This window comes from Anguilla anguilla, chromosome 14 (assembly GCF_013347855.1).
Source record: "Anguilla anguilla isolate fAngAng1 chromosome 14, fAngAng1.pri, whole genome shotgun sequence".
Classification (NCBI taxonomy): domain Eukaryota; kingdom Metazoa; phylum Chordata; class Actinopteri; order Anguilliformes; family Anguillidae; genus Anguilla; species Anguilla anguilla.
Window position 1 is genome coordinate 10126876 of NC_049214.1, and position 14839 is coordinate 10141714.

Consider the following 14839-nt stretch of genomic DNA (forward strand, 5'->3'; position numbering starts at 1 on the left):
CTGTTCATTTTTAATCCTACTTACACACAGTCCTCACACCCTGCCTTTCTTATTAAAGCTTGATTTAATTACCAGGATATCATCTGATAATGGATACACAAACAAACCTACAGTACTGCCTGCAATCAATATTCCATTACTCATTGACAGAGGCATTTCCATTTGTAATCCTGGTGTTGCAAATGTCCTAGTCAACCTTTATTTAAGCCAGTTTTTCACTCGTACAGGAGAGAGAACTAGTGTGCATCTACTCTATATGCAAATAGCTATACAGCTTAAGTGAATATTAGGGATTTATAGAGGGTGTTCGCGTCATCCTACACTTATGCTGTCGGCAGGCATACACAGCTGATATTTTAGTCCATTCTTAGCCATAGCCAGTGGTTTAAAAAATTACAATTCACAAGAAAAAACATCCTCAATTGCTACCTACCACTAAGACCAAGACTATAGATAGTAGCAATTAAGGTTGTAACTTTGGTTTTAATAATGGGCCGGTTGAAATGCATAAACCCTGAGAAATGAAATGCAGTGGGGGGGGGGGGGGGGGGGGGGGGGGGGGGGGGGGGGGGCAACTGTACTCTTTGAATTCTTCGATGTAAAGTGCTCCCATACTTTGGAAGATTAGGGTCGCACACAAGTTTCCACCAGTAGTTAGATTTTATATATTAGAGCCACAGTAAAGAACATAATTTGACCACTTTAGCTTGTTGTGCACAGTACTCCTACTGTCATAGTATCAGTGGTAATCAATAATTTGAACTCTAAACTCTAAAGCTGTATAACAATGCAAACAACATCAACAGCAGTCACAAAAATGCTAATAAATTCTCATTTACATATTCTTGTGAATACAAACCCATTCTCAATGCAGCAATAATCTTCTGTGTCTCCTTAATATACCAAACATGTTGATGTTTTTATAGATGGTATTACATCAATAATCACAACAATAGAATGTGTTTGTACTGGTGTCATTTAGAGCTCTACTGAATCCTCTGATTGTAATTTGCACCCATAACTTTCCAAAATTGATTAATCTTCTTTTATGCTTGAACTGCAGGGATGCAGCGAGTGTGGGAATTAAAGCAGACTTTGTCAAGTATGAAAATGCCATAATAGGTCAAGATCAAATTACTATTTCTTGCCTACGTAAATTTAAACTTTTCTCTGCATAGAAGGAATTTCCATATGGTCGTTTTGATCAGTTTATATTCAATAATAATTCTCAGCTAAATGATTTGTAAGCTTGATGGGTAAAAGGCAAACTGCCTTTTACCCATCAACAATTCAACAAACACAAAGTGTACTTGTACGTAATACGATGTATTTTTTGCCAAAAGTAATACGCCGTACATTAGACACACCATGGGAAAAACAGACCTAGACACACCATGGGAAAAACAGACCATTAGGGTGCCAATTCAACTGACATTTCTGATGATGTACTTCCAAGAAGTTTTCATAAAATAATCATGGTGATCACTGATTATTGGTCATTCTACTCAATTGCTGGAATTGGGTTGCCAGTCCTCATCTTTAAAGAGCAGGCAGCGAAATCCCTGAAATTCTTTTTACATTGCCTCCCCGTGCTTCACAAGTAGATTTAATGTACAGAACACAAAACATACAGTATGAGTCCTGGAGAAGCATGCTGCAGTATTGTACTGTGCGCTCGGCAATGCTGAACAGTAGATCTACTTGAAGGGTCCAAATAATAGGATAAAGCTTAAAGGGCATTAGCGTATTGTGGTGGTAACAAACAGTAAGACAGTAAAAGCTCCCCCTGCTCTTCCCCTCATCCATAACGCCTGGTCACTGCCTGCAGGCAGAGCTGATTAAAACGTGTAAGGTACAGAATGTCAGTTTAAAAAAATCAACAAAGCAGCCTCACTGTCTGTCTGTCTACAGGACTGCAATTGCACAAATAAAAGTGTCATTACAATTTTATGAACCTCACAAAATAATCAGCGTAGGTAACAAAGTCTAATACAATGCTAACAGCCACTATCCCAGTATACTGTACATGGCCCGGAGTCACCATTCAAAGAAGTATTGATGGCTAATAATAATAACAGCAATAATAATAGTAATAATAATAGTAATGATGATAATAATAATAATAATATTACTGATATTTCTAATGCCATTTTAGTGATAATACTAGTATAATTTATTTATATTAATCTATCAATAATATTTCCAAAAGAGAAAAACAGTATTCTTTCAAAAGATAAAAAAATGGATGTCTTGTCTACTGATATTAATATATGCAATAAGAACATATAACAATATGACATTTTGTGGGTGCTCATTGAGAGTATGAAGAAAGCCTAATCATATGTGCGTTTCATACAGACATGACCCATTTTAATGGAAGGTGAAACTTGTCACTGTCTGCACAGTAGGGCCTTTAAACGCCACCAAAGGTAGCTTAATGCTGTACATCGACATCAGTGTTAATCTTCTGCTTCTCCACCACTTACATCTGATTATCCCCCCTTCCGACCCCCCACCCCCCACCAAGACAGCCTCCATCCCCTGAGCTAAATGCAATATCACTTTCATAATCCTCATTCAAATGAGGCCCCACCATGACACCATGTCGAGGAGCCTGGCTCTGTGGCAGCGTAATTTACTGTGAAATGCCGCCCGGTTCTAAGCAGTGTGTTCTTCCCGCAGCCTTTCAAATGAATCTTTGTGCATTTGTGTTTCTGCATAATTGAGAGAGCCATGGAAAATTGCAAAATGTATGACTCTCTTCAGATGTCTTTATCTATCACAGATATTTTTTTGCAGATATATATATATATATATATATATATATATATATAAAATAAATTACTGTGAAGTACATTTTAGAGTATACCATAGAATTATTACTCAATCCCAAACTTATTTCAGAATTATAACATTAGGTCAAAAGCTGCAAATCGATTTCCAGCACAACAGGTTGAGTTTTCTGCGACTGCACACACAGCCAAAAACATACCCAGCAGCGCAAATATTGATCATATCCCATTCCCATTCACAGCCAATGCTTTACTGAATTCCACTCTAACATTACAGGAGAGAAATAAAAGTTTAGAACACGTCATATGACAGTAAGTGCTATTACGTGAGAGTGCACTGTACATCATGTATATAAACATTTGTAATTACATTATGACTACTTTCCCTGCCAGTGCTTTATAACAAGGTTCATTTACATACTGCTAGCACTGTGCCTATATAAGCAGACATCAGGTAAAAGCTATTTCAAAATAGAGAACGATTTCTTGTATTAGTGAAGCAACTTAAGGCAATGCACAATGGGACTCATATCAAAGAAAGTAAGACAATATTTTGAAACCAGTTTGTAAAATATCACCAGTGCCATGAGGATGGCAAGGTTTGTAAATCTACAAAATCAGCTATGTTCAGTGACCACTTACGGCGTTCTATCCAACATCCTGCTACTTTATCCAGACGCTATAGTCACTGATATGACACTCATCGTTTCATCAGGGAATTTCCTTGGATTTAGCAGAAATATTACACTTTCTCAGAATAGAAAGTGATTCAACCCAATGTCTCCCCTACAAAGTTACAGAGCAGGCAAGATTTTGACATTCGTAATATCAGATAAACTACACAACACACACCGAAAACACCAAGTAACATATTTACTGAGGGCCTTTATAGATGCTAAGGACACAAATAGGTGTTTTTCTATATTTACTAAGGTGCTGCACCAGAGGTTTGTGCTGGTAATACGAGAGAAATGTGGCATCACTAAAATTTTGCATGTTTGAGTTAATGCATGTCTTTTAGGGCATTCCGATGGTAGACGATAGAAATATTGGAGGAGAGAATGGAAATATATTCATATGACCTGCAACTGATGATTTATCATGGCTGGTGGCCATTGCGGCAGGGGTAATTGCATCTGGTTTTTAACGACTGGAAAAGCAGGAGGTAACTTCTTTCTGGCAAGATAAAAATGGGCGTTCTTAAGAAAAGACATCGTCAGCGTGTTAGAGCAGGGGAGAGTCACCACAAATGCAACAGTATTCAGATTTTGCTCATTTGCATACATTCAAAAAATGTTTAGCCTAGCACTACTACTTCAAACAGCTTCTATATGTCAGTAGTCTAGTCATTACGTAGCAAGTTAGTGACCTGATATTAATAAAGCTAGCTGATGTGTATTCCATTACAAGTATATCTATGAGTACCTAGCTGACTAGCATCTCAATGCACTTGAGCTAATTGTCTTCTTAAGTCTGGTGCCAGCCAAGTTTATTTATTCTGAAGCGTGTTGTTGGATTGACATTGACTTTTTCTTTTTTTGCAGCAAGTATTTTTCAACAGAGATAATCAAGAAAATGATCGTGTTTTTTTTGTTTGTTTGTTTGTTTGTTTTTTTGTTTTGTGTGTTTGTGTGTGTGTGTGTGATGTAATTACAGTCTTGTTTGACAGTAATGGTAAAATTGCAATATAAAAAAATTAAAATGTGAATACTTAATAATAATTAAGAAACACACTAAACAAGGAGCAATTTACCGGGTAAACTCAATTTCATGACAGTCAAATTATGAGTGCTTCACAAAGCTTTAACCAGAACCATGGATCCTAAAATCCCAGACTTCCTTTATTTCCTATTCAAGAACAAAGCTTCTCTAGCTTTTTTTCATTATTCCCTAGCCTACCCAAATGCAAAGCACTATCATGGAACTACAGCAAATATCCTGCATTACTGGTGAAATTCTCCGGAGTGCTGTTCTATAAAGGCATACTGACAAAAAATATCATTTTTTGGGATTCAATTTTATGATATTAGACCTACTGTTCAGCTGTGGCTGAATATTTAAACTTCAGACAAGCCAAATGGTTAAAACACAGGAGGTGTGCTCAGATATCAAGCTGGGACTATATTTAAGTATCCAACTATCTTGACCTCAATCAATTTAAATGCGAATGACTTGCACACATGTAATGTTTTGCTAGCATAAAGCAGAAAGTGCCTCATATTAACAGCTACTATTTGATGGAAGTGGGTTAGAATCAGGAACAAGGGCTTGAAAATCCAGTAATTATTTTACTGCACAACTGACTGTTGCTGTTTAGTATGACCGATGCTGCTTCATGAAATAAATAAATAAATAAATAAAGTTTATTTATACAAGTACATGTCAGTTATAAATCAACATACCACCAAAATAGTGATGTTAAACATTTTTTTCGATCAATATAAAAAATTCAGTCTTCATCATTTGATGGGGAAAAAGTATAAACTCTGATCACCAGTCTCAAGCCAATCTAGTTACTGATACTGAGCTAACATTATACAGTCACTTATATTTAAATGCACATTTTATTCTGAAAGAAAGACCTGTATTCAATCAACATTTGTTCTTGGCTTTGACTAACAGGCAAATGTAAGCATTACATGTTATCTTCAGAAACTCTGTCTGTGAAATAATTTTAAAGATTGCTGGACTTACCAAATTGTTTTTCATTTGATTAAAAAAGTCAAAGATAACATTCACATATATGGCCATTATGGTGTTCTTTGGCATTCATAATTTAAATTAAACTTAAACAGTATTTTATGTAAAAAAAAAAAAAGTATTTATATATAATACGCAACCTAATAGACTTTTTCACAAGAAGCCATTTGTGGACCTTAAAATATAGAACTATTGTGGGACTGAAAAGAATTCAAAAAGCAGCGTGTTTTCCGAGCACAAAGACAAGAACCAAACATTCAGAACAGTGATTTTTCTGTGTGTATTTAATTAAACCCCTTATCATGGCAAGCACACTAAGTGAGCACATGAGGTACAGTACACTGGGTCAATGGCACAGAACAGAGTAAAGTGCAGCCTGATTTCATCCAGCTCTGAATGGCCAGGGATAAGCTGAAGCACACGGCCCGGTCAGTGCACTAAAAACAACCGGGCCATCCCACTGGAATCGCTACTGTGACAGTGAGCAAAACCTCCATATTTATATATATATATATATATATATATATATATATATATATATATAGATACATTCTATATATTTAATGGCAAAGCATTTCCTATTGGAGAGAGAGTTCTCATTAAAAACACATCAAAAAAGACTTAGAACTGCGGAAGGAGCGTCGACACCCCAAGCTCTTAATGAGCAAGCTAAATAAACAGTGAAGAGCCTCAACAAAGATGATTTTATGATGAAGTTAGTTGATTCATTGTAATCATGTATCTTTTCATCACAATTCAGATGACTAGAAAGGAACGTCAGTTCTTATTAACTGACTGACATGATGAAACTACGCATAAGTTGAAGTAACCCTTTTTAAACTAAAATAAATGGACAGCATCTGGTATACAATAGCTTTGGTTACGTCTGATAAACATCAAGACTAATCAAGATATTTGCAGGTTTTGAGAACTATAAACCTTACATACTATTAAATTCTGAATTCATGCCCCAATGTGAAAATGATCAATATATCAAAAGAAATAAATACATTAAAAAATAAAATGCATTGTGTGATACAACTGCAAAGTGTTTCACACTTCTGATCTGTTGGATATACAGTAACAGCTAAGTGCATGTCCATCTGTTCCAGACCATGGGCCCATGACAGTCCTTCCCAATGGAAGGTTCCTGTGCATTGACCCAGTCCATAATTTATAATGAATTAACTTATCATACTGGGACAAATATAATTTCAAATTGATATACACTGCATTGCATAACAGAATTATTACATGCACTGCATAAAAATGCCTTTTGGCATGGCTAGTTTCTGAAACCAGTCTCAGCAGAAGCAGTGGGAAAACGTCTGGATCACTGCTAATGCCGGGTTCCCCGGGCTTGTGCAGTACATGTAATGAGAGGAAATTTGGTCATTGCTGCACTGAGGCCTGAGAACAAGCCAAGCACACGCACAAGCTGAGCAAGATAATTAGTTCTTTCACATGTGAATTACTGGCCTTAACTTAAGCCAAGGTAGAGCTGCAACTTCCTTACATTTAATATGTCACCCTAATCACAGATGCCATGGCTACAAGATTTATGTTTTGTGCCACTGACCTACTTCCCTGTTTTCTTAGCAATCTGTCTACATTACAGAGCGACAGGGCCATGAAAAATGCAAGCTACCCTACAGCTATATTGATGCATATTTATCATGTCAGTCTCTTTTATTTAGCTGTTCCCTGTTCACCTCTTAGCTTCAGTGTGTGCCACTTTGTACTATTCCGCGGTAGAAAATGAAACCAGTCACGCCAAATTGAGTTTGAAAAATTACATATAAAAAATGCATGGGTGGGTGGGTGAACTGGCATTTGTTGCTCCTAGTGCATCTTGTTTACATTCAGGTCATGCAGGCTAAAAAGAGAGACATTCACATATATCCAATCCATAAACTAAACAACCACAAAGGTGTGTTCAAAGTCAACACAAACTAGTTTTAGTCAATAAATTGGCCTCTATTCAATCAACATTTACACTTATACTTGACATACAAATAAATGGACACTTTTTTCCACATACTGAGTTTGGTAAGTTAGTATTAGTCATTGCTGAACAGGCAAATCCTTGTTGTTAGTCAAAGTTAAGGACATATGTTGATTGAATCCCAATCTTTCAATGACCATATGAATCAAAAGGCCTTTGATGGCTGCTAAGTTAAGTGTTAGATGCTTACATACATGATAAAGAAGAGCAAACATTATTTCAGTACATAATGGGAAATTAAGATGGAATTTTTAAAATGCGTTGCCAATGTTCACATATTTTTAACCAAATGAGTTAGCACAACTAACTGCTCTAGTATTGGCTGACATGATTAGACAATGACGAGCCAACTTTTTAGATGCCTGTAAAGATGTGAAACTACTAAACCTAAATAAAATAAAAAAAATAAAAAAAAACACCAGATGTGTCAAATTAAACGAAAGGCTTTAAAAACAAATAATAAATCAGCTCACTTTTCAGGAAGTAATCAATATTTCCTAACCAAGCACATTACCTCAGTGAAGTTCATTTTGAGGTCATTTACACTGGTGAATCGAACATGAAGTATTAGAGACAGGGAAGTGGTTGAATAGCAAGGGGAGGTATACCTCAAATATGTCATACTACACCATCTCTATCATGATCCCCCCAGTAGTGGAAGAGCTCTCCACTATAATCAGGATACCAGATTCACTGCCCATCATCCAGAGCAGAGTGAAAAATGTACTTATTTAAACTGCACCTTGACTCACCCAATGCTGAACCATGATGGGTCTGCTAGCCATACCTTAACAACTACATCATCTAATGCATTTGAGTACAAGTGATACTGCATCCTCTCTTTCCCTCTTGCAACTGCTATGGTATCCAGCTTTGTTTTCTAAGATCATGCGTTGAGTACTTCTGTCGGTTGGGACCTTTTTGAATTAGCATGTGTACGGTTTGTTGCCCTTAGGCACTGTAGCTAAAGTATGCCTAGTCCAAATTTACAATTTACATTTGACATTACATTTGCATTTAAAATAAGCATACTAGAAAAAAACGTATTCACTGTAGCTGAAATATGCCTGGATTAGTCCAAATCTAAAATTTACATTTTCCATTACATTTACATTTAGACTAAGTGTATTAGGGAAAAACTGTTTTCACATCTGATAATGTAGAATGCAGCTACCAAAGACTGACAAATGCAAATAAGAACAAGTACTCTGAAACGCTGTATCTTGCTGGTTGGCAAATTTAATAATTGGTTGACTTATATTTCAGACAAAAAAATAAGTTAACCACAATTAATAAAGTTGCCAACCATCAAGATATGTAGGATTTAATTTTAAAATGTAAAGATTAAAATCTCTAAACTCAACAACCATATGCAATTTGACTGAAGAGGGCAGTTTTTTTTAAACTTGCACATCCCAAAAAAACTGTTAACTGAATGAGAGGAAGCTTGATGAAGCATTTCCTTCAAAAAAAAATGTGGACCCCATGTTGGCATGTCAACCCATGTCAAAACACAAACTGAATCAACCAAAGTCAAACAAAAAAAAAACATCAGGACACACTGCAATATTAGGGGAGTCTATGGAGGAACAGGAGTTGTATTCAACACTGCTCTACATACAGCATAAGACATCAAAGTATAGAATGTGACATGCTAGTGAGTGTGATATCTTGTTTCAGAGCATGTTCTTTTTTTGGTGGACCACCCTCTCCCCCCATATGCATATATTCTTATCCAGTACTCACTTGAGCTGGAATCTCAAAGCAATGATTCAGGTTAAGCTCCCTCATTATAGGACTCAAACCACACATGCTACATCACATAAATGCCCATTTTTAAACAGACCCCTGCAGATTCTTTCCCCTAGTATGCAAAAGAAAATTAGCATAGAAATTGGAAATGGTTAAATTAGTCATGCTTCATAATCTTCTCAAATATATTGGATATAATTTGACTCATCTTTAATGATTGTACATTCAGATGGGAAAGGCAGGGAACTGTTGAGGGGTTGATACACTTGAGCAGGTCACTCCAGTGTCCACAGGGACACAGCAGGAGAACTGAGAAACCAAAGGGAGGGAATGGGGGAGGGGCCTCCAGTCAATAGTGTTTGCTGTGTTATTTTTTTACCCTCAAAATTCACGTGACTGCTCAGTCAGGCAATACAGGCCTCCAAAAATGCTGGGTTTTACCTAGTTCACGACAATTAACAATAGCATGTATAAAAAACAGTATGGCAAAGCTGAATAAAACGTGCTAACTTTAACGAGAAAAGCTATCCTTTCATTAGAGAATCACACAGAGATGATTCTACTTGGGTGTACTAGGTCATGTAGATTCTCCGAAGTACAATACCCACCACCATGAAACCTAATGTCCTTCCCCCTGAAATTATCATATTGATTATCATACATATGGTGTAATCAGCTGATTATCTTTGATAACAAAGCAACCCATAGCACCATTGGGCCCAGTTTAGAAAGAAAACATTTAACAAGCCACAGATTCGTCCTAATAACTCAAACGGATCCACCCACGGTTCGTTCACAAAGCCTCGCAAGACCCCTTGCAAAAAATGAGCATGTGCCAGACGGCTTCTCGTAACGGGGATCGGCATGAGCCTTGACCTTCCCGGCCGACTGGGAACGGACCAGACCCCATTACACACATGAAGTGCTTCTTCAAAGCAGGTGGCAAGCAATTCATCACCAGACCTGCGGAGGATGACTGCCATAAAGGCATGTAAATACCGGGTGACAAGGACCCTGCTGGAAACGAGGGCAACGGTATTAGATTCCATCATCTCCAACATTACATTGCGAGAGCAGGGTGTTGACAAAGCCGGGCTGTGAAGCACCCTCATTTTTGCCCCTACTTTAAATCTGGGATAAATCTCCACTACTGATTTACTACTTTGCAATCACTCACATCAGAATTACATAGTTACAGAAAACGGAAAGGTAAAAAGGCACTATGGCATTGCATTTTTATGGCACTTTACAAGCCACGTTTCTGCCAAGAAACATACTTAGGTGCGCTAGAAAAGGCTTTTCAAAAATAAGTATGCGCTAACTGGCTAATGATATATTTTTTCCCCCAAAGTGAAAAACAACACATTCAACCCTCTGATATCCTTTTTATATTCAAATTTAGCTCACTAATGGGAGAGCGTGAGTCAGGTTTCTTCATTCATTTGTTCAAATAAAGGCACTAGATGGGAAAAAGCTCATGTCAGAAATGGAGTTTAGACCTTCACTGCAGTGCTGGAGCCATATCACTAAAAATGATGGCTATTGAGCAGTGTGCTCACACATACCACTCCTCACAAATGTGTCAGAGAATGCTGCATGGCTGTCCATTTAGGCTTCTTTCAGTATCAAAAAATCCCTTATATGGCAGAAGAAGGGCACCGCTTTGGTTGTCTTTTCATTGTATTTTCGTTATCCAAACACAAACAATGCACAGTTTAAAAATGCATCTGAATTACGGATCTTTGCACCTAATGTTGTACCTAATCTGTGGTAAGTTTATCAAATCAAAAATAATAATCATTATAAAAGCAAAATTCTGATTCTTGGAATCAAACGTTGCATTTTACATCTCTGCCATAAATGACTACTGCATAGGGGAGGCTAATACAGCCTAAATTATACTTTCAGCCCCTCAGCTTAGATCTGACGAGATAATTTGACAAACTGATGGCATTCTTCCATCCCACCCTGCAGCTGGGTGTGCGATTAGATGAATTAAACATATCTATCAATATCCCACTTCCTCTGGTGCGAGATATCCGTCTCATATTTCGTCATCAGTTTTGTCACACGCTCAAATAATGGGGAGCAGCAACTCAAAAGCATGAAATCCTCCAGATGGAAAAATAAATAAAGCTTTACCAAAAATAAATAAATAAATAAATAAATAAATAAATAAATAAATAAATAAATAAATAAATAAATAAATAAATAAATAAATAAATAAAAACAATGACACATATTACAAGTGAAATATTAATCTTTGCAACTACTTTCTTACTTTACCATGGGAAATTATACCTTTTTCCCTCTGGTGTGTGCGAGAGACTCATTTTCAAGTCACAACCCCAAACCGTGGGAGGAATTGCTGTATGAAGTGCACTGCATGTGTACATGTCTGATCCCAGGGGGCAGAGGATTTTAGACTTGGTGTTTATGCAAAGAAGAGGCTTACAGCCTCTCTCAGGCTTCAGCTGTTAAACTGTGTTCAATTAAAATCCATAATTAATGTCTGCCCCGGCAGTGGTGCTGTCAGTGATATTAATACGCTTGGGGGATTGGGTGAGATTCCAGAGTGCCACTTTCCGTAAATGCCATCCCTCAATAGATGTGACAGAACCACAGCAGCTTCCCGTATCTTCCTCTACGATTCCAATTCTGTTTTTCCTCACCTTTCAAGTCGTTGTACTGATCACTGTCCAAAACCGTTACTCCTCACAAGTTCTCAGTTGCGTGAAGTGCATTAGGCTGCACGTTTAGACAAACTATTTTACGTTTAATACTTTTAAAATGAGCTGCATTGATTTGGCAGTATTTTATTCTGTTTACCACATCCTTCTTCAGAGGAAAACTTAATTTAGAAAGATAGTAACTGTACATTTAGAAAGAAAAAAGGACAAACTTTCAATGTTTGTGTTGTCCCTGCAGACCCCACCAAGTATATTAATATACTTTTAATATTTTATAACAAACAAAGAATTAGACTAATACTGCTTTTAATTGGGTATTAGGCATTAGGCTCATGATGAAATATAAAAATTTACAGGGAAGGTGTATCTGTCAGCCTACCTCAGGTGTGACTCCAACATTCGGTCCAGCCTTTTGTAAAATGGACGGGATGTGAAATATCCGCTCCAGTAGTGGTCATCCCTGTCTGCGTATGTGAAGAAGTCTCCGCTCACCACCGGGAACGCTGGGCTGCTATCCTTCACAGGGTCCACATCGGCTGCCTTGCGCACAGCCGCAAAGTAATCTGAAATAGTGCCGAACTGGGCCTGCGAAAGCAAGGAAACAGAATTCTCAATCATACTGGAAGACTCACACCTACGACTTAGCATCACAAATGACAAACATCATTTATAATATAATATTTTGTTTTTTTTCTGGCACTCACTGAAAAGCTGAAAAAATTATAAATAATTCATAAGTGAATATCAAATTCCAATCCCTCCAGCCGTAAAATCAATTTTCAAATATATCCCTATTAATTACTGCAGTACAAATGTGTTTCTTCTGGGGAAAAATGTGTTGTGGTAAAGAGTATAATTAATCCTTCTGCATGCATATGCATCTGACAAAAGAGCCATAAACGAGAGGCTGAGTAGCTCTCAGAATTTTATCATTAGAAGAGTCTGCATTCAACAAGTGCTATTCTTGAGAAAAAGGTTGGAGAAGTTTAACCTCCACAGACATGTACTCTAAACTAAACTCTAAACTCCAGTCGAAACTAAATTAACACTGGCAGTCCCTGTGATGGGGAGCACCAAATAACTTTTTCCATCACAAAGAACTTCAATATTAATAATTAGCTGTGTTTTGCAGCCAACTAATACATGAATTCCCAGGAGAAGGAACCACTAATACTATAACTGTGCAACAGATGTTTGGTTTATTTATAGACTAACAATATAAAAGTACAGTATACTGCCAGTCCTTTTAATACAATGAACATTCTGTGCCTTTGCTACCAGGCTATAGGTAAAAGAGCCAGAGAAGAAAATAAAACTCCATTGACCTTGACATGCAGTTCAGGCTGAGAGTTCATGTAGTCAAAGAGCTTCTGATAGTTCTGGAACTGCTGGTCCCACTCCAAGGCCTCAGTGTACCTGAAGTCATCCCCTAGGGGAGCCAGAACCACCTTGGTACGGAACAGACTGGACTTCTTTCGGTACTGATCCAACAACAGGTGAGCCCTTTCAATGAGAAGAAAAAGGGTGTCAAAAACACTACTTTTTTCACAACAAGATTCACATTGATTTTCCAAAGTTATGGAAATGTGTTGCCTATCAAGGAGAAAACCACCCTGTTCCATAAAATAAACTGAATATGCTCTCGCAGAAAGTAGCCGTATTGAAATTCTACTCATTTGTTTGAATAGCTAAAAACACGATCAGAGTTCATGCATTTGAAACCTGCTTCAGTCCATCTCACCCTCGGAAAAGCCCAAAACGCATCTCTCTACCTCTCATTTCCCTTCCTTGCTAAACATGCTTTTAAGGGTCATGTGCAGATCACATAAATGGCTGTTGCATGCTTTCATTGCTCACACTAGAGTGCAAAAATGTAACATCAGACCAGACCGTCCTCATTGCCAACACCAGTGCTTTGCTTCTGAATATGCCCACCCACTAAATGCGCAATAAAGAAACAGATCTGAAGTGTGACTGAAACTGCGGGCGGTAAAATGCTTTAACAAAAATCGTAGCAATCAATTTCATTTCCTCTGGAATGAAAGGCACCTAGTATTCAGGTCATGGCCATTGTGTGTACACATTTTGTCGTCTTCTTCAAAATCAAAGCATTTCGACATCCCAATACTTTTTGGAATCTGCTTCTCAAATAAGTCTGGGGACCCTCATGGCTTTTCTACCTTGGTAGACCCTTATGTTCTCACCTGTCACACAGCTCAGGTATTAAACCAGTGGTCCCACGCCTGCCGCAGGGGTCCCATGCCTGGTTAAGCTAATAGAAGTGCAAATGGCCTATATAGCGTATATGCCGTCTCAATGCAAAATGTGGTTCTTGAGTTTACTTCACATTCAAAAGTCATACAACATGATAAATGTTCTAGTTATGTGCCAAATGGGTTTCAGAATTATGATTTGGTGCTATTTGAGGGAGAACACTATAAATAAAAAGGTTCAAATATTGACCAGGTGTGCAGTGCAATCCAAATAAATTATTTGAATAAAAAGAATAAATTTGTTTTATTTTTGAAGTGGGCATGCTGCCATTTATTGACTTTTATTCAAATATATTATATTTTCCCAAACAAAGAATGGGATCTGCAAAATAAAGTTTATTGTAGTTCTGCATTCTAGGCAGCATTTCAGAAGATAAAAGAATTTCACACCTAAAGCCCAACTTAATTTGCATGGCATGTCCATTTGCCCATTGTTAAGTGGATAAACACAAATTAATAGAAAGAACTAACCAAGCATAGAGAACAAAACAAGAGATCAGCAGTTCTTTCAGCAGTGCAACAATGGATGGCAAAGAAAACCACACTGACTCCCTTACTAATTGGAGTCACCTTATCGTTGCATTGCTCACTGGCAAATATCGACTTTAAGCCAGGTGAAAAGATGTA

General features: G+C 37.4%; 1 protein-coding gene across 2 annotated transcripts in view; it reads right to left on the bottom strand.

Annotated features, from left to right (window-relative positions):
- Positions 1-14839, bottom strand: part of man2a1 (mannosidase, alpha, class 2A, member 1) — a 114087-nt gene that overhangs the window by 47346 nt on the left and 51902 nt on the right. For both annotated transcript variants that reach the window (XM_035390370.1, XM_035390371.1), the window contains exons 8-9: positions 13265-13442; positions 12319-12524 (exon numbers count right to left, since the gene is read on the bottom strand). In XM_035390370.1, the coding sequence (XP_035246261.1) occupies positions 12319-12524; positions 13265-13442 (384 nt within the window). The remainder of the gene's footprint in view (positions 1-12318; positions 12525-13264; positions 13443-14839) is intronic.